At 33.6% G+C, this 22,238-nt stretch overlaps 2 protein-coding genes across 8 annotated transcripts; one reads left to right on the top strand and one right to left on the bottom strand.

Moving 5' to 3' along the window:
* Positions 1–14,125: 14,125 nt before the first annotated feature.
* LOC128682772 (uncharacterized protein) lies at positions 14,126–18,917 on the bottom strand. Of its 7 annotated transcripts, none has more exons than XM_053767612.1 (6): positions 18,864–18,917; positions 17,227–17,532; positions 16,518–16,620; positions 15,825–15,922; positions 15,171–15,398; positions 14,126–14,913 (listed from the first exon to the last, which is right to left on the bottom strand). In XM_053767612.1, exons 2-6 carry the CDS (start codon positions 17,488–17,490, stop codon positions 14,806–14,808), a joined length of 801 nt encoding a protein of 266 aa, XP_053623587.1. In that variant the 5' UTR covers positions 17,491–17,532; positions 18,864–18,917; the 3' UTR covers positions 14,126–14,805. The 7 variants fall into 7 exon arrangements, with proteins under 7 accessions (XP_053623587.1, XP_053623580.1, XP_053623581.1 ...); XM_053767605.1 differs by lacking the exon at positions 18,864–18,917 and adding an exon at positions 18,535–18,857; XM_053767606.1 differs by lacking the exon at positions 18,864–18,917 and adding an exon at positions 18,703–18,857.
* A 1,556-nt stretch (positions 18,918–20,473) lies between these two features.
* LOC128682771 (transcription initiation factor TFIID subunit 7-like) lies at positions 20,474–21,883 on the top strand. Its single transcript, XM_053767604.2, has one exon. The coding sequence runs from the start codon at positions 20,623–20,625 to the stop codon at positions 21,820–21,822; it is 1,200 nt and encodes a 399-aa protein (XP_053623579.1). The 5' UTR covers positions 20,474–20,622; the 3' UTR covers positions 21,823–21,883.
* Positions 21,884–22,238: the final 355 nt, after the last annotated feature.

Raw genomic sequence — 22,238 nt, 5'->3', positions numbered from 1 at the left:
TTTTTCTTCACTTGCGCTCGATTTGGCGCGTCCTCTCATAACTTATTATTATCGATAGTACGCTTAAACCTAATCAATAAAGATCTTGACCTTAAAAACTACATAACGAATTTTGATGCGATGTTTTTTATCAAATAGAGTGATTAAAAAGGAAGGTTTAGGTGTATAATTTATTACGGTTTTACACGAGCGAAGCCGGGACGGGCCGCTAATACCTACCTGATAATTTATGTAATATGGTACAAAAGCTTTCCATACATGGTTAGTGTTTACACAAAGGCAAAAAATCGTCAAGGGCATGTAAATACGGTTAGCTTGCTCCTGCCTATGTATAATGTCAAATAGTATTAAAAGTAGAATTTGCATAGATATTGGAACCGAGTCGGTTAGACGCTATTTGCTAAAGCAAAAGTGCTGATTATTGTGCTGTTTGTTTATCATCTTTTATTGAATTGTATTTTCGCAGTTGCCATGGATATTAATTCACGGGATAACTATGCAGGCTAATCAATTTTTAAACTTAATTTGATCAGAGGTACTAATAGTCCCGATTTTTTTGTTCATGTAGTAATAACCTATCCGTTAATCTTGTGTCAATCATTACGTTTTTATAAAATACATATCGTTTATATTTTATTATTCAGTCATTTACGCTTATAGATACCTCAAACCTGAATATTGACCGACAAATAATGAAACTAACTGAACCTATCAGGTGTTTCATCTGGGGGCACGGCATTGCCCCCGCAAGTCGAGCAAAAAAAAAGGCACGACCATACCATGCTTTTCTCGAAGCAATTCAGGCCAATTTCGAATCCTAATAATAGTTATGGATAAAACAGGAAGTCTGCATTTTCAGTAATAAAGCAGGTATTGTATAAACACAACAATTTCAAAATTCATTCAATTTGAATCAGTAATAAAAGAATATCCTTATTAAATTTCTTGATTTTGCCACTCACTCACTCACCAAATGACATAATGACTGGCAACATGGCTCTGGGGGCATTTGAACTTGTCAATAAACCGAGAAGTGGAGATGGGATCTGGTGCAGCCAATTCACTAATACTCTTGTTCGCCATTTAAATTTCAGGACAAATCATCCCACATCGGAAGGACTTTGGTGAGAAACCAGGTTGATAGCCCGTAGTATTGTAAGGTGTGATACTAAACAATCTAATCATGCGATGGCCAAGTCGATCTATTTATTTAAAACCTAAAAGATCTTTAATATTGTTGTGATAATAACTTACGTAATACCTTAAGATAGAAGGTCCTTATAAATTAATCGACTTGGTAACATGGATCTCACTGAAAAACTAAGCTGTGAGACTTGAGTTATTCACAGCATGTTTTTAAAGGCATTTGATTGTCCGTTAGAGGTTTGGCACCTTGGGGCATCGCTGTGAAATTGGAACCACTCCTCTTCTGCTATAGTTGTAGCTGTGCTATTGGCATGCCTGTTTGCGATATGTCAATGGAGACACGTATGTATTTTACCAAGATAATAAATGTCCAATATACAAAAACATTATATTACAGGATGATAAGAATATTTTCAATAGTAACGTAAAATTTTATACTAAATTATTGTGTTATTGTATCTAACTATGTTACACATATATAGACAAAGCTACGAGCTAAATAAAATTCACAGGCCACGCACAGCTGGATCTGATACTTTTCAGTGGAATTGTCAAAGTACTATCAGATCATAGCACAGAAAGAGAAAAAGCTAACATATCGTCTATCCTCCATTCGCTTACGATCAAAAATGAGAAAAATATTATCGAATTTTAATATTATTTAAATTGTTCATATAAAAGCAACATTATCTTATAGGCAGTTAATAACTTTCTTGTAAACTGCTTCCTTCGAAACTTCGCAAGCTTCCATCGGTTTAAAAGGATTAGCTTGCACTTCGGCAGGTTCGCCCATGGGAAATAACAACACTCGCTTAGGAGAATTGCTATCGAACTCTATACTCTCTGGATGTAATGACGTCACAGGTGCGCCGCTCTCTTGGCTGGTACTTATCGTCTGTGCCATAGACAAGATTGTTTGCTCACACATAAAGTAAGGACGTTTGTTTGTTAAACGTCTCGTTATGCATATACTTACTTACTAGATAATCGTTTGGTTTACGTCTATTTGTTCAGGCTTATGGAAATAAATTCCCGGTTGTTATTGAAGGCTTCTGATGAAGGGGCAAAGAAATCATTAACGCTAAGACAATAATTTAGTATATCTAGTATACTTACCCTCAGAAAGTCATTATTAGGTTTTCTCGGCAAAATATTCCTAACAAAAATATTTCCCTACCTATAGAATAACAGCTAAACCTGAACTTTTTTTACAAATGACATGTACTTATGTTGTATCTCTTTTAAAAATGTCTCACACTTTTAAAAACTTGTTGTCATTAAAATGTTTGTCGTTTTAAAACTTCAGTAGATAAGAAAATCAACCGAACATATTTAACTCAGGTCTAAATACCGTATACCTTCGATATGTTTATAGGTAGATAAGTAAAATGTGTTACAATATGAGGCAAAATCCATTAAACTTTATGGAAAGCTTAATGGTACTATTCATATCAATAATTATGAAGTTCCTCAAACAATTTATAAAGAGCGTTTTCACACTATGCGATCCGATATCGAACCGATACGATATCGGGGATATAATAACTTACCACACTGTATATTTCTAAACCCGGCATTGGGGTTCGCCAGCAAAAGAAATGAGGCAACCTCCTACAAGGTTCACTGCACTAAAACCACCAACTCAAAGACCAACTCAACCTTTCTTTCCAAACTCTCGCGACTTTTTGCAATTAAATAAATACAGATACCTAAAGAAAGTCGTAAATAATTTTGTCTTTCTGTAGCCCAAATATGTTTAACATGTTTACCATGCATGTTCGTGTATTCGAAAAGTTTGAAAAACACTACTGTATGAAATAATGTTAGACTTTAATTTGGGTAATAAATATCGGATTGCATAGTCTAAAAACACTAACGCTAAGTACCCAGGTAGCTTGTTAGCTCCGGTAGGTATTGTGTGAAAATAACTACAACTATAAACCAAATTCAAAAAATATATACTTGTATAAAATTACATAGGTACTACATTTTTAAACAAGTATATATTTTTTCAATTTGGTTCATTTTGCTCACTGATTTTGGATTGGACTGACTCAGATGTACTTCTGCAACCTGTGTTTGCCAATGGAAAATTTGTGGGAATTATTGGTTGGAAGCTAGAAGTGCTTTGTTCTGTATCCATGACTGTATGAGTAAGCAATGCAATATTGCAGAGTCATTTCTAGTAAATCCCACAGGAATAATAATTTTTGGTTGCCCTTCTTCGTACTCATGCGACTGACTACAGATATCCGAAATTTCAAGATTTGTTGAGTAGACAAAGTGTGAAGAGGTACAAACTACCAAACAAACAAACGTACTTTCACGGTTTTGTGTCGGGTTCGGAGACGGAAACTGTAAAAAACCTTCATTTCACGTTTTAACGTGCACTCTGCGGCATCTACTGATTTTTATACTCGTACTATTAAAATTCAAAACATTTATTGGCAGTCTTTTATCGTAAATCTCACGGTAAGAGATTTTGATAGTTTGGAAATGTAAATCTAAAATTTCATGGCGCATACCTCTAAATTGACGAAGTTTCATACAATTTTACAACCCTTATTTCACGCCCTAAGGGCGTGATAATAATTTCCAAAATTCCTTTCTCAGAAGACGTCACCTATCCATAATCTACCTTCGTGCCAAATTTAATCTTTATTGATTTGAAATTAACTCAGCCCATTTAGCGCCACCTGGAATGCGCTATTGTAGGCCCTTACCGTTTTGATTGCGGATGTTCTCCATATAACAACTGTTCCAGTGGCAAACCCACTTTGCTTGATGAACAACACATTCCTTTGGGCTCTTCGTGCCATTTCGAAGCACGATTTTGCGGGCATATATGGTTATTGAGCCTAGTTCCAAATAATTAATATATTTATTGATACAGATCGAGAGGCAGCATCCAAACATTCACAAGATTCCCTTTCACAAGAGTCTCAAAGAGTGGAATCTAGAAATGCAATCTTGCAACGCTGTGAAGCTAAACGCTCATCACGATCCGGTCGACTTTCTGTCAACCTTCTCAAGCGTGCACAGAAACAGAAGAATGATTAGATCGTTTTCGGGAAGGCGTTTTCAGTTTTGGTATCTTTGAGGCAAAAGAAAAATGTATTGTTTTATCCGAATCGAAAATCAATCTTATGTGCGTACGTATTTCGAGTTTGATATAATTTCCCGGCGGACACTCGAATCGACATTGCTTTTTTTATTTCCTTGTAGCGCCATCTTGTATCAGATTAAAAATGAAGCGAGTTCAGCTTCTATATTCAATGGTGAAACGTCGATGGTGAGAGTAAAATAAACTGTAATTGTTTTTTAACAAAAAAATAATTTTATGGGAGCTATAATTATTATTTGACGATTTTATTTTCAATTTATGAGTTTATGTGGCGCCATCTATTATCAGGTAGTAAAACTAATTATCCGTATATTTCTTATAGAAGTTCTAAGTAAAATTTTCGAAATTAATACTTATAAAATAAAAAATTACAAACTTGTTTTTGAAACTTCAACGTAAAGATAAATGTAAATCTAAAATTGTACGTGTCTCACTTCAAAAATAACAAAAGTTTCATACAAACTTTCACTTCCTATTTCTCCCCTTTCGGGATAGAATTTCGGGATATAAGGCATAGTTTTGATAATTTTAAGGCAAAACAAATTGCATAATGTATTTATTCGAATCGAAAGTCCAAAAGGTCCCATATGACGATATAATTTGCCGACGGTCACTCCAAATCACATTTTAATTTCCTTGTATGTGGCGCCATCTTGTTTTAGATTTAAATTGCACCGAGTTCAGCTTCTATATTCAATGATAATAGCTCGATAGCTAGAGTAATATAAACTGTCAATTTTTATTCTGACAGAAATTAATTTAATGGGAATTATAGTTATAATTTGACAATATGGTTCATGCGCGATTTATTTTTCAATTTTATGTTTTCACATGTCGCGCCGTCTATTATCAGGTAATGAATGTAATTATCCGTGCGCCATCTATTATCAGGTAATAAAACTTATCCGTATTTTCTGATTGAAAATCTAAGTATTTTCATGAATTTAAATAAAAAATAAATAATTACAAACTTATTTTTGAAATTCCAACCTAAGGGTGAACGTAAATCTGAAATTATACGTGTATTACTTCAAAAATAACGAAGTTTCATACAAACTTACACTACCTATTTTACCCCTTTCGGGATAGAATTTCGGGATAAAAAGTAGCCTATATTCTAATCCAGGCAACAATCTATCTCTGTGCCAAGTAGATTTTGTGTGATGCGCGAACAAACATACTCGTAAATATCTCCTATGTACAGACATAGTTAAGTTACAGTTTTATTATTTTTATTATATTAGTATATATTATTTTTATTTGTATTTTATCTCAGCAATGGAGCTCAGTATCCTGTAGCATAATTATTCCTGTGGCATTTTTGAATATTCGCTACAAATGTAAATACTTATTCTAATAATAAAAAGCACTCATGTTTATTTTTAAGGGACTTACAAATTTTGAATTTACTGACTTTTCCCTTTATTTCCAATGTTAACTCCAATTTAACGCCAAATTTTAACATTCTATATCAACGGGAAGTATCCAGGTTTTGAGTTTTCTGTAAATTACAAAAATGATAACATAACTGGCAATATACAATTAACGTTGGTTTACACTATATATTTCATAGGAAATATTATGATTATGCATAAGCCGGTTATTTCAGGTAAATTGGATAAGTCCTGAGAAAAAGTCCTTTACCTACGGACAGATGAACAAGGAATTGATTCTTCAAGGTTCCGTTTTATGTAAAAGTGCTCAGGCAGCGTAAGTTATTTTCTCTTTATAATATTAGTATGGATATGTAGGTTTATACAGAGCACTTAGACCAACACGTCTGCGCCGCCGTACATTGCACTTTAATAGCTAATAGCAGCGTCTACACAATCGGAAGAAACGCCCCAAGTCGTACGGAACCACCGCCTTTACTAAATATTTTAATCTTGAATTAATAAAATAAGTATATTTTACTAATTTAATTTAACTAAGTTTTTAGTGTAATAGATACTTACTCAGGACCCGTTTGTCTTGTGAAAAAGTATTTTGCTTTATCAAGTCTAAGTACTTATAATAACAAAATGTAGCTTTATAAGTATAAAGCTGCATTTTTTCATTATAAGTACTATTATTTAGTATAATAAATAAGTATTCAGTCAGTATAGTAAATTACTATTTAAAGCTTAAATCCGGAACAGTTTGAATAACTTTATAAATTTTATTTTTATTTAACAATTTTAAGTCATTTAAAAAATTTAAAGTAAATTGATGTTTTATTTGTCAAGAACTATTTGTTCTAAAAAGTCATTATTAGGTAAAAATATAATTTACAAAGTTATTCAAATTATTCCGGTTTAAGCATAGGCAACATAGGCAGCTGCCTATGGGCCGCGTACAGAAGGGGCCGCCACTATACCAAAAACAATTTTCGCTGTCCTTAGTTTAAAGAGTGGCGTGTGAGAGAAACAGACATAGATAAAAGAATAGTGAAACAGACTTCGACCATAGTATCGACATATTATTGTATTAGAAGTAGGTAGGCGCCAAGTCGTCCAAGCTAAAGTGAGATTGAGCTGGACGTGTTCGCCGCGTGCCGCCGAAGAGATGGACTCGGCTGGCTATAAGGACGTGTAGGCGCCTAGGCGCAGAGGGAGACTCCAAAAGAGATGGCGAGACGACCTGGCAACAGGTTGCTCGTGACAAATATTTGTGGAAAAAGGAAGGGGATGCCTTTGCCCAGCACTTTGTACACATCAAAAGACTAATAAATAACAAGGAAAATGCGTCGAAAAATAATTAAGCTTGTAGGTCTAATTTAATCAATTCATATCATCATCAGCCATCAATATCATCAATAGATTATAATAAAATTGAAGAAAGGCAAAATTTGTACATTGTTTTTTTTTAATTCTTCATGTAATATACTTAGTTTCTGATATAGATGACGAAAATATAATTTTGGAATTTTTTGTCCGTCTGTCTGTCTGAACGCGCATCACTCGAAATCTACTGGACCGATTTGCTTGAAATTTAGGTATGTAGGTACTTTATATTTAGGTTATAGGTATTTTCTTAGATACATTTCATCCCGGTAAATGGTCAGGTACCCATAGGATAATAGAAAAGCTAATAATGAATCAAAAATACCTCGGAATCCCGGGTTCACATCTTATAGACCGGAATATGAGGGTCCAGTAGGAAAATTAAAAAAACAATCCACGAAGCCGATTTACTTTAAAATTTTGTAGAAAGAAAAAGGGGTGAATAACTGTTAATATGAATGTTCTACATCGTTGAAGTTACTGACATGGAAATTTGGATTTTGGTTGTTTACAACAAATTAATGAATACGTGTTTCAGATTTTTCTGAAAATTAACCCTCAAAAGGGGTATGAAAGATTATATGGGACTTAATTGGCACACTTACTTTTTGTAGTAAATAACAGTAAGTAAATACAAAAAATATTTATTCACGTTTGTGGTTAATAAAAAACCGGGATGTAAAACGTCATGGAAAATGGGACGGCACGCGTTGCAGAAAGTGGGAGTGGGAGTAGGAGCGGGAAATGGGGAAAAGACACATAGTGGAGAACGGAACGGGACACATTGCGAAAAACATTATGGCACAATATGTAGAAAACGGTGCGGGATATCTACATTACATAGCAAGAAGCGAGATTGGATAAGTTTGCGGGACGAAACACGCAGCGGGAAACTCGAAATTGAACTAAAGATGAGAAAAAATGCGATTTTAAATAATATAATTATGTTTACCAGTCTTACAGAGAACGCGATAAAAAAATTACTGAGATTTTGCTATGAAATTCAAAAGCTAGTATTGAATAAGTTTCATGTCAGCCAACTTATGAAGTTGCTCTTTTATTTAATTTGATTTAAATAGAAACTATAATATAATTAATATATTGAAGAAACACAGACGATTTGTGTGCCTCCACCACTTTCCACTGCTCAGCCTATGAGCTACCGAAGTGTAAATCCGGCGCTGTATTCAATTAACCAAACTCAATAATGAAATGAAACTTTATTCGATCAGTTGTTATACGAGTACCTACCCACTTTTCTTTTGTTTTGATTCTCAGGACTGTTTATTATTAATGCTTTTTGTTTGACTCCAAAATCGTGACGACATAGCATAAGATATTACTGTCTCAAAATCAATCCATATAATATACTTACTTATATTGTTTGTTTTCAGATTTAAACCAGGCCAAGTGCGAGGCGGACTCTCGCGTCAAGGATTCCTTAATACAGTAGGTTATCTATAAAACGCGTTGGTTCAGCTGTGAACATTTCATCTGTCTATCGCGGTTCGTGAGATACTTGGTGACATACGGACAGAGACGTACGTCCGCCGCCCTTTTTACTCTTTCCTAAAAAGTATCTGTACGTAGTTAGGTACGTACGAGCTAGGTCTCAGAACCAAATTGTTTCTCAAAAATCTCTAAAACCTATCTATACCTGTATATAGAGTTTAGAAATTTGACACTAAATATAATAACTGAATCAAAGGGAATATATTTCTTCAGTGATATGATTAAAAGTAAGCGTGTTGAGACGCACAGCTACCGGAAAATAACATGAAAAACCGAAAAAGCTTTCAAAGAATCGATTTATAAGAAGTGCTTCTTGCATTATACATGATTCTTTCAAAGTTATTTTTTAGGGAAAACTTTTTTCATTGATCGACACTCAATAGGAAAAATAAAACACAAATGGTCCAAATAAAACCCTCACTTTTTATCATAAATGCTTATATGTTTCAGATGATTTATTTCTTCTTCTTCTTTAAATATGGTTTAATTTTGGTTTAATTTCGTAGTAGTAGTACTTACCTAACTAATTGATGAATGAGAAACAATTCTACACAGACACAACGGAAGTAACTGTGCCGGTATAATTTAACAAGCCAAAACATTCCACCATATCAATATAATACAACGTAAAGATGTTAAGAAAATAAAACCTGTAACATACCTATTAAAATCGTTATTTGAACCACATTTCAGATTCATATTTACTATCCATGTATTATGTAATCTGTGCCCTTGGATTTGTCAAGGTGCTTGAACCTGTGTCGTATTGTATACCGAATTCGGAAATCACACACAACCCTATACCGAATTCGAAAACCTAAATGTCATGAATTAATTATTACAAAATGTAGTAATATCGCCATACCTATTAGCAATCTGACTCAATTTTCATCGACTACCACTTACTTCCGGTGAAGGAAAGAGACGTGATGAAACTGTTATACTTGAGTGAGAAATGGAGAAGGTAATGGCCAACTACTTCATAAATAGTGGCAAATAATAGTTGTGTATGTTTCATTTCACATAAAGACCACGATCCTAAGCTCTCATAGCTTAGGGTCGTGAGTCATGTCGTGGTCATGACGTGAAAGACGACTATGAAGAAGATAGAGTTAAATGGTTGAAATGGTCACCAAAATAGTTTTAAAGATAATACATTAATAAAACCACTACTAAACCTAAGAATTCCCCAACTCTAAGAGACAACAGTATCGCTGAAGTGGCCACACTGCTTGGGCAGTTTGGATTCCGAATAGAAAAAACCGTAATGTGCACGCCAATATCACAGAATTCCTAATCTGAAAACGTCATCAAAAATTCTAATTCAGAACCCGAACATATGCGGCCGCACTTATTCTCATCCGTATGAAATATGTACCTGTACACTTACATATAATATTGTCATTTACAAGTTTTTACATTATTTAGCCCAGAAAAGATGCCGTATCAAAAACAAGTATTTTTGTTTGTGATTTTTCTTACGCATTAAAATAACAGCAATGTTTGGTACATTGCTTTCCCCGAAAGTTAGGGAAACTGTTCGACGACAGGACACTACCTATTGGTTTTTCCTCAGTAGTTTCGGAAACAAAGGACCGTCGTCGCTAGGAACGTCAGGGGCGTCACGCACATGTTTTCCATTATGAGTTTTTGTATGACGGTATAATTGAAATAAACAATTTATTTCAATAAATACAACAGCGCGAAATATTATCACTACAACCAACCATTTTAAGCTAGTGCCATTTATCTTATTTTTTTGCATTAATTTAATTTCAAACAACTTGCGCCATCTATAAATTTTTCTGGAATTAATTTAATTTCAAACCACTAGCGTCATCTATGAAATTTTTATCTTATTAATTCATATGTTTCTTAATTTGGATCAAAGTCGCCACTTGAAGCGACATCTATCATTTTTTTCTCGAATTAATTAATATATTACCTAATTTGGCCCCAAAATCACGCCATCTATATGTTTTTTCTGGAATTAATTAAATTTGAAAACACTGGCGCCATCTATCTAAATTTTCTGGAATTAATTTAATTTCAAAGCATTGGCGCCATCTATCAATTTTGTTTTGGAATTATTTTAATTCAAAACCACTATAGCGCTATCTGTCTATATTTCTTGGAATTATAATTTAAAACCACTGTCGCAATCTATCAAATATATTTCTAATTAATTCATACCAAAAGTTCAAAGCCAAAAGCATAAGTGCGCGAGTAGGAAATATTGCACATAGCTCGGCGCAGATGGCACTACTGGTACAACTAATTAGTTGTACCAGTAGCGAGCGTCACAAATTAATTTTCAATATTTAATGAAGATTACGATACGACTAAAATTCCTTCTTCGCAATCGTGGTGCGACATTAAAAGATAGAATAGAATAAGCTTCAGAATACAAAGTGTTAAATACAAGACGTCTGCTAAATTATTCAAGTCCATTGTCAAACTCAATACCTTTATTGAACACTATTGATAGGTATCACATTGCACTTTTTGTGTACTGGGATATGTATATTATTTTCCACCACATCTTTAACATGATCAATTAACCACTTCCACCCAAAAACTATTTAATCCAAAATATAAACACAAAATACCGTAACTTCATATACGACAACGACGACACATATTTGACTTTTAGCTTCACGTTTAGCAGCTCACGAACTCAACACACATGTCGACCCAAAGCATGAGTGCGTTTATTTCTGTGGTTTATTTACTGCAATGAAAAACCAATTCGGCGTTTGGCGAACTCAGTAAAAATAAAAATGTTTCCTAAATAAATATGGGGTATATAAGATTTTTAATCTGTGCTAGTCAACGTTGACGTTAACTTTAACTTGCGCGTCCCTCTATTAGATTTTTGTTCATAAAAATCATACTAATAGTATCTAGGTACTCTATTAATATAGAACGATTTATAATGTTTTGTTTTGATACAGATATTTCAATTTCTATAGCATAGTGGGTTCGCAGAGCGTTTCGACCGCTGCGGTCGTGCTGTCATTATTTTTTTTTTCAAGAAATCCCTACAAATCTTATTTTGGTGGACTAAAATCAAAACTAGATCGTATTCATGACAATATATTTATTTACCATACAGATTATTGATTGCGAATTCTACACAAATAATTTGGAAAAAAATGAGATTCTTTTAAAATATCATAAAATTCATTGAGGTCTTATTCAATATTATGTAAATTCACCAGTGTTTCAGTCTTATACATTCAGTTTGTTGATATTCTATTAATGCGGAATAAAGTTCTGTAGTCTCTTATTGCTGCTCTCCGATCGTTTCAAGCCAAACTATATGTCAGCCCAGACTATTTTTTCCTAGGCCAAACCGATTTGTCCTAGGCGTGTCAGAACGAACTAGATAGGCCTAAGACAAACTAGTTTAGTCTAAACTAAATCGGTCTAGGCAGATCTGCTTTTGAAATATTGTACAATCTGCCAATCATCACAATGGATTGGTGTCCCACTAAATGTTGATATCTAGTAAGTCACAAAGAGCAGAATTGCGATTTAGAAGAATTAGAATTTTTATTTACATTTAAAATTCACGTATATAAATATAAATTGTAACGTGTACACAACTACGTATTGATTGTTATAATGCTAGTCTTTTGAATATTACTTTCCCTCTCGATATGCTATCACGGGATAGTTTGGACAATTGTGTATTTAGATTGTGCATATAACAAAATTTAAAAGTATGCTACATTTACTTCTGAAAAGCATCTAAAAATAAGAGCATATGAATGAGATGTTTGGCTTAAAATCAGAAATGATTATTTGTCAGATTGAGTCAGCAAGCAGACTTGCAAAAAATACATTTAAATTTAAATATACATTATTAATTCATTACTAATTAAAATAAAAATTGTTATCATAGTAAAGGTCTACGACTGTTTATTTTAGCAAACGTGTAAACGTAGCATTAGATGTATATGATTGTATACATTGTCATACTGACATATTTTTATACGTAAATAGATAATAACACAATATCAATATAAAATATACAATTTAAATACAAAAAATGCAATGTTTGAATCTAAATTCAAACTATGCTTAGTAATAATGTTGAATCCTGTAATACCAATTTGATATTATTAATTTAATTAAATAGAATAAATAGCATAAGACCTCCAATGAGTAATGTAAAACACAGTACATAATATAAATCCTACAAAAATACAAAGAAAGGAATGTATACACTAGATTGCACAGGTACTACGAGTTATTGCAAAAAAAAAACACATTTTGTGCACATTGAATTAAAAACATACTTATAAGCGTATCTAATCTACTAGTAACACGAATATATTTTAATAGATACCTCAAACACTATGTTGTCACTGCGATGTATTTTATTATGATTAAACAAATTAAATGGAAATAGTTACTAGTAAGGGTACAATACAAAGGCCAATACTAATGTTTCACAATTTTTAGATAAAATATCACACATTAAACAAGCTGCCAAAATTATTCACCAATTAGCCCTTCACAACACTGACATACAATTTTAAACGTTACCTCTGTTCGACCTATAGGCTATTAGATACTTTGATAATCAAGCGGTGAAACAGGTCCATAGAATACACAAGGTTTCACATATTACAATAACTTTTTATGGTAATAAATTACAGACATCGCCATTTTAGAATGCGGTTTGTATAGGCGATTCTCGCATTCGCCTAAATTATAATAACAACAAAGAACTATGTTCTCTATTTGTGCTTTATAATTTAATATATAAATGTGTACTTATTTTAAAAGCAAATACAGAAATTACACAAATCACAACATGGGAATTAACTTCCGAGTATACACGTTTAACAATCGATACATAATAATAAATTATTTTAGATATATTAATTTTAATACTTATATTAAATCGTAACACCATAGCTAAAATTCAATAATAAATAACACATTAAAATTAAACTGTACTGAAAATTGACATATACATTATTCGGTGCCATATTGTAATATTAATACTTTTATGACAAGTCATTAGTACATTCGATAGTGAATCATCAACTCATTGTATGATATTCAGAAGCTGCGTAACTTACACATAATACATCTATATTGTATAAATTATATTACATTATATGAAACTGTATGTAGTATATATTAGCAGAAAGATAAAACTGTCTATAAATAGTAGAAAATGAGGGGTGTTGCGACCATTTGGCTGATGGGTGACACTAGGTTTTTATCAACCAATCTTGACCTTCTGGTATTGGAATGGAAAAGAATGTAGTTTGGTAAAAATCCGATAAATGCAATTTGAATAAAACAGTAACATATCGTATTCAAAAACGTTTGAAACTAAGTCTTACTTATGTGATGTAACTCTGACTAAACCTCATTTTAGACACTAAAAATACATAACATACACTTCACAAATCATGTCTTTGCAAATATAAAATCACAACACTTCAAGGTTTGTTAAACTTTTTGAAAGTATTTAAAAACGGTGTACTATGGATAGTCTAAAATAGAGGTTATGTTCGTTTCGAGGAATGTTTCATATAGATTCTCATATGTTTTAATGTTAATACTTTTTATAATTATGTTATAACATGTGATATAATACATTTTATAAGACTGCACATTAAATTTTAGTCTGAACCGACTCTCTAAATGGCGACTTTGTGCACTATCTAATAAATGTATAATAACAATATACAAATTACTTGTACTTTAATATCTTTGAAGCCACACAGTTACATATTTTTCAGTCAGTTTCATTTACTTCAAATCGCCGCTAGAGGCGCTGGTGTGGAGTGAGGTTCATATCCAAGGCGAATTTGAACTTTTATGTGTGCAGTCGTTCATTTTGAAATTTCAACCCTAAAGAATACAACTTCGCTTAATAGCTTTATATCGTCACAAGAATAGAGGGCTAGCTTAAGTATATATTGTGCATAAAAAATGCGTTGCATTATATACAAATCAAATACTGTAATTGTACGAACGCCAAAAGAAAACAGAACCAGTATGACTTAAGGGGCCGCTGTCTCAGAAGACAAATCCCAAAATAATATTCTAAGTGTGAATATTGTTTGTCTATTTGTATTGACACGCCACTACACCAAATATATAGAAAGTAACGCGCGTAATTTCAGACCAAACTGGAATTAACTAATTATAAGGATAAGCGTGATTAAAACATAGGTTTTAACTACTGAACACATGGGCGAATACTTGCCCGTATCAGAGATCACTTTCAGTTTAAGATTTCCTGACAAGAAGGCAGCAGGAACTGAGTCCAGTGGACACCTTGGCTAGTTCGGAGAAACAGATTGATCTTCTGGCAAAGTCTATCTTTTCGCAGAATACCTGAAAATATATATAAAATGATAAAGTTTATAATTTTTGCTATCTGGCTACTGGTTTTACTAACAACGCGCGTTAATTTCTGATGCAATTAAAATTGTTTAACTATTATTTGACATGTGATGTGTAATTCCAGAGATTTTCAAATGGCAAATATTTGTACATTTCTAACTTTTAAAATGTCACATTAAGGAACAGAAACACATAAATTATGTCGTATCAAGATGAAATATTTTTTTTAATAAAGATGGTAAACCCACCTTAAAAGATTCAGGAATTTCCTCAATAGCTCTATGAACAAGAGTTCCATTAACATATAGGCAGTTGGCAGCATCATCCTCCGTCACCGACAGGGTCTGGTATGAAAAGGTGGCTTCTCTCTCCATTCTTTTGAGCAGTTCTTTTGCCTCTTTGCTTGCACCTACGCAAAGTATGTCTGGGCCGGCAACGGTAACATATTTTTTCAGATTATGCGCCCCTTTCGATATCTGAAATCGAACAGCATAGTGTCCATATATATAAAATAATCTATTATTACCCTATTATTAGGCGACATTGAAAAAGCCTCCAAGGCCTTGCGCCGTGGCACGTGTTGAGTCATGATTTAAAAATCTTTATTGCGTAACAACAGAAAAAAATGGTAGATATCAATGTGGTAAAATAAGATGGGCCGAGCCATATCTTTTATTTTATATAATACAATCATATATTAGTTATAGCCCAATGCTAATATATACAAGCATTTTCCCGCGGCTTCGGCTTCCTGGGATGAAAGATACCATTCTCCAAACTACATATATGCAAAATTTCAAGAAGATTGGTTAAGTAGATAGAGTGTAAAGTTACTTTTAGACAAAAATAAATTTATAAACTTAAGGGAAGCTGTGAAGTATTATCTGGTCAGGTAAAAATACCTTTATAGGAGTGCAGGGGAATTCCGGGAAAGCGTCTGCAACCGCACTCGCTCCCGCTTCGTTACTTGTCTCAGATATACCCACGAAGAACTCTCGACCTCAAATATATGTAAATATTATTATTTATGTAATTCAATAATCATAACTTGTGAAGTGCTTAATATGATATTTTTGTATGCTTCTAAAGTACTTAATCTGTATATAAAACCTTGCGTCATAAGTATTTATGCAAATAAATAATCTAAGTTTGGGTATATGAATCTTGCATAATATTTAGACCTAAATACTCTCACGTTTTGTCACTGTGTGATAGTGATGGAAATTCGAATCCTAATTTAAATATGGTGTATCTGTCGTAACTAAGTTAATATGTAATGTATGTAAGCCATGCAACTTGTAGAAATGGATTTACTCCCAAATTACAAATATTTATTTTGGAATGAAAAAGCTGAGAGCCAAAGCTCAACTGTGGTCCAAAGTGTGGTCAACAGCAGATAAAAGGCCTGAGAGTGGAAAACAGGGTCCATAGATACATATTCAGTGGAGGTTGGCAGAAGTGTCTACCAATGTATAACATTATGCTGGCATCACTGTCTTCTGATACAGATTAGTGCGGGGGATGTCTCAGTCATAGTATATCTATTTTGTCTACAACACTCAGTAGTTTCAGTTTATCACATATTTTAAACTTACCAGTAAATAAAACATCTGATCCGACTATCTTTGCATCAGGATCTGTCACATCTATAACAGTCTGTCCCAGATCTTTATGCAGGATTTCCTTTATAGCCTTCATCTAAAATAATTCAAAATACTTTAAGTATTTAGCATTCCATCTTTCCTATGGGTGGTGATAGCAGCTCCATAGTTAGCTATAATCTGTATCAAGACATCAAAATCCCCATGAATACATCTGTTTCATTACAATTCACCTTGAGTCCATTCCATGCATTAAATTCATAAATAAGAGTTAAATAGGGGCATGTCCTATTAAGTCTAATTATTAGGCCAAGGCTGTTTTCCACAGTTTAATCTTAATCAATTCTGATAATCACATAGTCTGCTCTCTATATATAATAATATCTCTGCATATTCCTGGTTGCATTCAGGCATATGAAGGCTGTGATTTTATAATCGGCTCCTGACTGCTATCAACCTATCCTGTATCTGTGTCCTGCTATCAGCTATAATGTATGTTGCCTATAAAATACCTAGGCTATTAGTCCCTTAGTCACCTCATACTACAACCAAGGAGGATATCGAGCCTGGTCCTATTCTAGGGTGGAAACACACACAAAGTAAATAACATGTACATAGAAAAAATATAAATCACTAAACATTGAATCTAGAATTGGAATATCAGGAATGTGAAATATCTGGAAAGAATGTCCAAACAACTTACCTTTAATTCATCGGCTGTTGTAGCTGGTTTGGGCAACAGGGCTATACCATGGCAGACAATAGCAACATCTTCCAGAAACACGTTTTCAGGAAAAGCACTTGCAATATCCACTTCCAAGACTTCTACATTCAACTCTCTTAACAGCCTCAGGTAGCAGTCATGTTGCCGTCGAGCATCATTCAAATCAGCTCTATCTGTCAGCCTCAAGACAGGTGTCACTTTACCAACAATTGCATGTGTATATTCATGCATTTTAAAATCCATTTTCAAAGACCAATGTGATTATATGCAGGCAATTATTCAGACCTGTAAAAAATACTCAATTAGAAGTTCGACATGTAATATTTCTTACTGCTATTTGAATTGTCATTGTGTATTATAAAAAACCTACAATGTGTAATCAGAGATTTGATTATTACTAGAAGAAAATCAAGATGTAGACATTAACCTCTTGAATGTTATTGCATTTTGGGCATAATTTCAAGTATATTTTTATATTTTTTAAATACCTAGGTACCTATTTAAGTCCTATAAAAATAAGTACATTCATTAAATTGAATACCCATACACTAAAATATGATTGTCACAGTGAAGTTTTGGCCAAACACATTGCAACTTCATCATAATATGTGGTCAAGGTCTCAACCTCTGTACCCCTTCATTTGATACATTAGCATTATGCCATCTGCCAATATGGAAAGCAGTTACAATTACAATACAATATTATTGCTACAGATGATGTAAAATTGACAGAGTTATATTATAGGACCTACACTCATTTTCTTAGATTTAATACAAATAGATATAAATGAGGAAACCTAAGTGGTACAGTAGAAATAACTCAGACTATTATAACACACAACACACACACATGCCTTGGCGTTGGAGTAGTAAGTATACTATATAGGTACCTACATACTCATTGTTCATGAAAATGACAGTGAAATACTTGCCTAGGTATCTATGGAAATTTTATTCGTATTCACGAGTAGTAGAACTCGCAGAGCTAGAGTATTGTAACTAGACTCATATTTGTACCTAGGTATGAAATTAATTATTCGGCACCTACCTACCAAAAGCAATACTTTTATCGTATGGAGTAAATTGACTTAAGTGTCCAGCATATTCGTACATAAATATAATAATATAAAACACTCGTATAAAATAAAAAATTGTGTAACTTTCCTCAAAACAAACTATACAATGGGGAGAACGATCTTAACTTTACACATTCCTTCAAAGATTGGTGTTTGAGAAACCCGCGGCGCCAATTTTCATCATTACAAACAAAAATCACCACAAATATACCTAGATGCGTTATTCTTGCTCCTGCTGTGCTGCCCGCTCTACTTGATTGTCTAGGTAGGTAGGTTAGTTCTGGTCTTGCTTTTGCTAGGTAGTTATTTTGATTTGCTGACCACGGAACACGATTACTCCTATTGCTGACCCGCGTTGTTAGCCGCTTTGGTTGATTACCTGCCTTCCCGTAAGTAGGTTATAAAATAGGACACGTCGTCGATTTTGATTAGAAAGGATCCCGCGCGCGGGTTTATAGATAGGACAGGACAAACAGATTTAATTTGCTTATTTTGCTTTGCCTGATCTGCCTGCCTAGTACCTATAAGGTAGGTACCTACCTACAATCTGTACCTAGCCTACACTATCTTGTTGCCTCCTACCAGTGTTGCCAACTGCTAGCTGTGCCCAAAAAGTTGCTATAATGGTCGTTTTTAAATGTTAAAATAAGTAGACAAGTACTTACAAAAAAGAAAGACAATCTCTAATATAAAATTAAAATACATAATACATCCTTTTCAAATATACCTACCTATATGAAACGGATACTTGTATTACTTTGTAGTTAGAGCGTTGAAATAAATACCTACTTAAAAAATATGTGACGTCAAACGACTCGTGGTTATGAAAGAGGAAGATATAGATTGTTTGGGTTCCGTAACCACCTACCTATACCTATGTGTGTACGATAGTCTACCAATAGTTGATGCTAATGAAATATTGTCAATTCTTCGAGCTGCTAAGGGTGTCTCCATAACAACCTAATAGAAGTTAGTTATTAGTATTCTTAAGTCCTTTTTGTCCATAGGTTATCAATAATATTGATAGTCGGCATACATGAATAGTTGCTAGGAAAAAAAGCTAAATATTTTAGCTACATGCAAATAATAGCTGTCTGTCACCAAATATAAGCTATATCGAGCATACAAGTTGCTAAGTTGGCAAACCTACAGTAGTAGTATAGTACATAGTGTTGCCATAGTGTGTTTACTTACTGATGTATCAACTAATGTAAGTGCACCAATAGGTAGATACACCATACCAACAACTATGATACACCAAAGTGTGCCACGGTACCTAAATGGTCTGTGCAGGTTACGTCTATTCTCTAAAAGGTTACGGTACACAAAGTGTACAAACACATTTTGCAGAACAAAGAGTCATAGCCATATCAGGCAGATAAGCTCGGTATATACCTAACATACCGACAAAATACGCAGGAAACCAAAGGGAAAAGAGGAAAATCAATAATGTATTGGCTTGATAATAGAGGTGGAGGAGGCAAGGAGGCTTGCCTATTGAAATGAACACTATGTAAGTTACGCGTGGACAAAGGCTGTCTCTGGTCCCCAACGCTGTGGCGGGAAATGAAGCGGGAAAACACAGAGTGAGAGGTGTGCAAGGTCAGTCGACTGACCATTTTGCGCAACAAGAATAAAACAGTAGGTAATCATATTCTAAAACTAGTGGATTACCTATATACCCTTTATATATTTGTTAACAACAAATTATATATATTACCAAAAAAAGAAAAATACATCAATTCCACAGACATACATATTATTGATCAATCTAACGATACTTTTGTCTTTACACAACTTATTATCTATAACTTTACGACTATCGATAGTGTAGTGGACTGTACTATCGAGCGGCAGGCAACACTAACACTAGTGGTTTGTTGGTTTTGGTCATTGAGTTTTGGTGGTTTTGGTTACCTAGGTACATAGTATTGATCGTTTTTGTTTTGTTCCTGCCACGCCACCACATCTTTTTACTTTTTCTCTGATTTTTCATTATTGATCGAATCTTACATTTCCATATCTTCTTAGTTCTGTCTGCCTATGACTGTGAGTGACTTAAAGAGTGATATTTATTGTTCGGAGCGAAGTATTAAGTATTCATTCCTTTCGCGACAAGATCAAGAAATCAATGAAGAATTCATACCAGTACATAATACCTCTAAAAGTATATTGTTCACTTGAGAATTAATTCGTAGATTCTATTGTGCACTAGGATTGTATTACCATTAACACACACAACACCCTTTTTTCGTTGAATTAATAATTTGACGACTTATCTCGCTACGTGCTACTGTGAATGATAAGAATGAGTCGACCAGATAAGCGAGAGCTTGAATATCCCACCGAACTGGAATCCCAATTCATATTGAGGCTCCCAGAAGAACCTGCCAAGGTTTTAAGAAATGTCTTAGTCACAGGAGATAATTTAAAAAATCGTTTGACTATTCAAATAGGGAATGACATGAGACATGGTGAAGTACGCTTCGACCACTGGCTTATGCACGGTAAAATTGTGGATTTACCAACCATAGTAGAATCACTCAAAACTATTGACAACAAGAGCTTCTACAAAACTGCAGATATATGTCAAATGATGATTTGTAAAGATGAACCAGATCAACCTACAGCTGAAGATGATTCACCAGCAAAGAATAAGAAGAAAGATCTATACAAAGTAGATAAGAAATTTCTTTGGCCACATGGGGTAACACCACCAACAAAAAATGTTAGGAAGAGACGTTTTAGAAAGACTTTAAAGAAAAAATGTGTTGAAGCTCCAGAAATAGAAAAAGAAGTGAAACGTTTGCTTCGAGCTGACAATGAAGCATTTAGTGTTACCTGGGAAGTAATTAGAGAAGAAGATGAACACCATTCCAAACCTGAATCAAGTAAACCTTCACATGTCAAACCAGAAAAGAAAACAAAATCTGAACGTAATATTAAGCGTGAATCTGCAGCAAAGCATAATGCCCCAGGATCTTCTAATGTGGTCGATATTTTTGGAGGCAATGTCAGTGACAGTGATTTGGAAGATGATCATATCAATGTAGAACTGGAAGATAGCAGGCTTTCAGCATATGATAGTCGCATGTCTGACAACTCAACGCATGGAATGAGTGATTTGTCAAAGAGGGAACTGCCTATTGAGTTTGATTCACACATGTTTCAAACACCTAAGAGATCTTCAAACATCAGTTCTACAATGGCATCTACTTCACACTCTAGGAGTGGTCACTTGTCATCTGAAGACGATGTTGACTATCATTCTCGAGGCATGTCTAAGGAAAATATGACAGAGAGAATTGAACAGCTTCGAACTGAACTTGAAGAACTGAAACAACGAAGACAAAAGACACAGCTTGAGATAGCTAGTATGGAAAATCAGGCTTTGCGGCAGAGATTTTCAGAAGCATTGCACACTTTGAATAAGGAGATAATGTACAAAGAGATGGAATATCAAGGGCTGCTAACAATTCAAAACTCTGATGATATTTAAGTGTACATTTATATCTTATTTACTATTTATTATATATATACTGTTCATTTTTGTATTATAATTGTGGCTACATTTACATATTAGAATAGAATCTCAATCTTTCTTTTACAACTAAACTATATTAGTAAGAAAATACTTAATGTTTAGAGTAATTAATTGATATTATTTATTATATTAAAAATAAAGTAACTAAAATGTGGATGGAGGATCTTGACTTAGCAAACACTTTAAAGGTATTTAATTATCCATTTTCGAGTTATTAAAGGTATTTTGATACATCACTAGTGCAACATTTCAATGTTATTTATCAAAAAGCACTTAAGATTTAATCAATGACTGTTTTGTGAAATTCCAGAAAAGAATGCAACAAGAATTTTCATAGAATTAAGTTGAAAATTTATCCATTATTCTATCAA

The sequence above is a fragment of the Plodia interpunctella genome, chromosome Z (genome assembly GCF_027563975.2).
Source record: "Plodia interpunctella isolate USDA-ARS_2022_Savannah chromosome Z, ilPloInte3.2, whole genome shotgun sequence".
Classification (NCBI taxonomy): domain Eukaryota; kingdom Metazoa; phylum Arthropoda; class Insecta; order Lepidoptera; family Pyralidae; genus Plodia; species Plodia interpunctella.
Note: the sequence above shows the minus strand (reverse complement) of the source record. Positions and strands in the feature narration are given on the sequence as shown.

What these genes read in the sequence shown, in the direction of transcription:
- LOC128682772 (XM_053767612.1), bottom strand. Translation starts at nt 17,490, where the DNA reads ATGGATTTTAAAATGCATGAATATACACATGCAATTGTTGGTAAAGTG. An exon ending in ATCAGATGTTTTATTTACTG is followed by an intron (nt 15,923 to 16,517) that starts GTAAGTTTAAAA and finishes CATATATTTGAG; the next exon opens with GTCGAGAGTTCTTCGTGGGT. An exon ending in AAATTCCTGAATCTTTTAAG is followed by an intron (nt 14,914 to 15,170) that starts GTGGGTTTACCA and finishes ATATATTTTCAG; the next exon opens with GTATTCTGCGAAAAGATAGA.
- LOC128682771 (XM_053767604.2), top strand. Translation starts at nt 20,623, where the DNA reads ATGATAAGAATGAGTCGACCAGATAAGCGAGAGCTTGAATATCCCACC.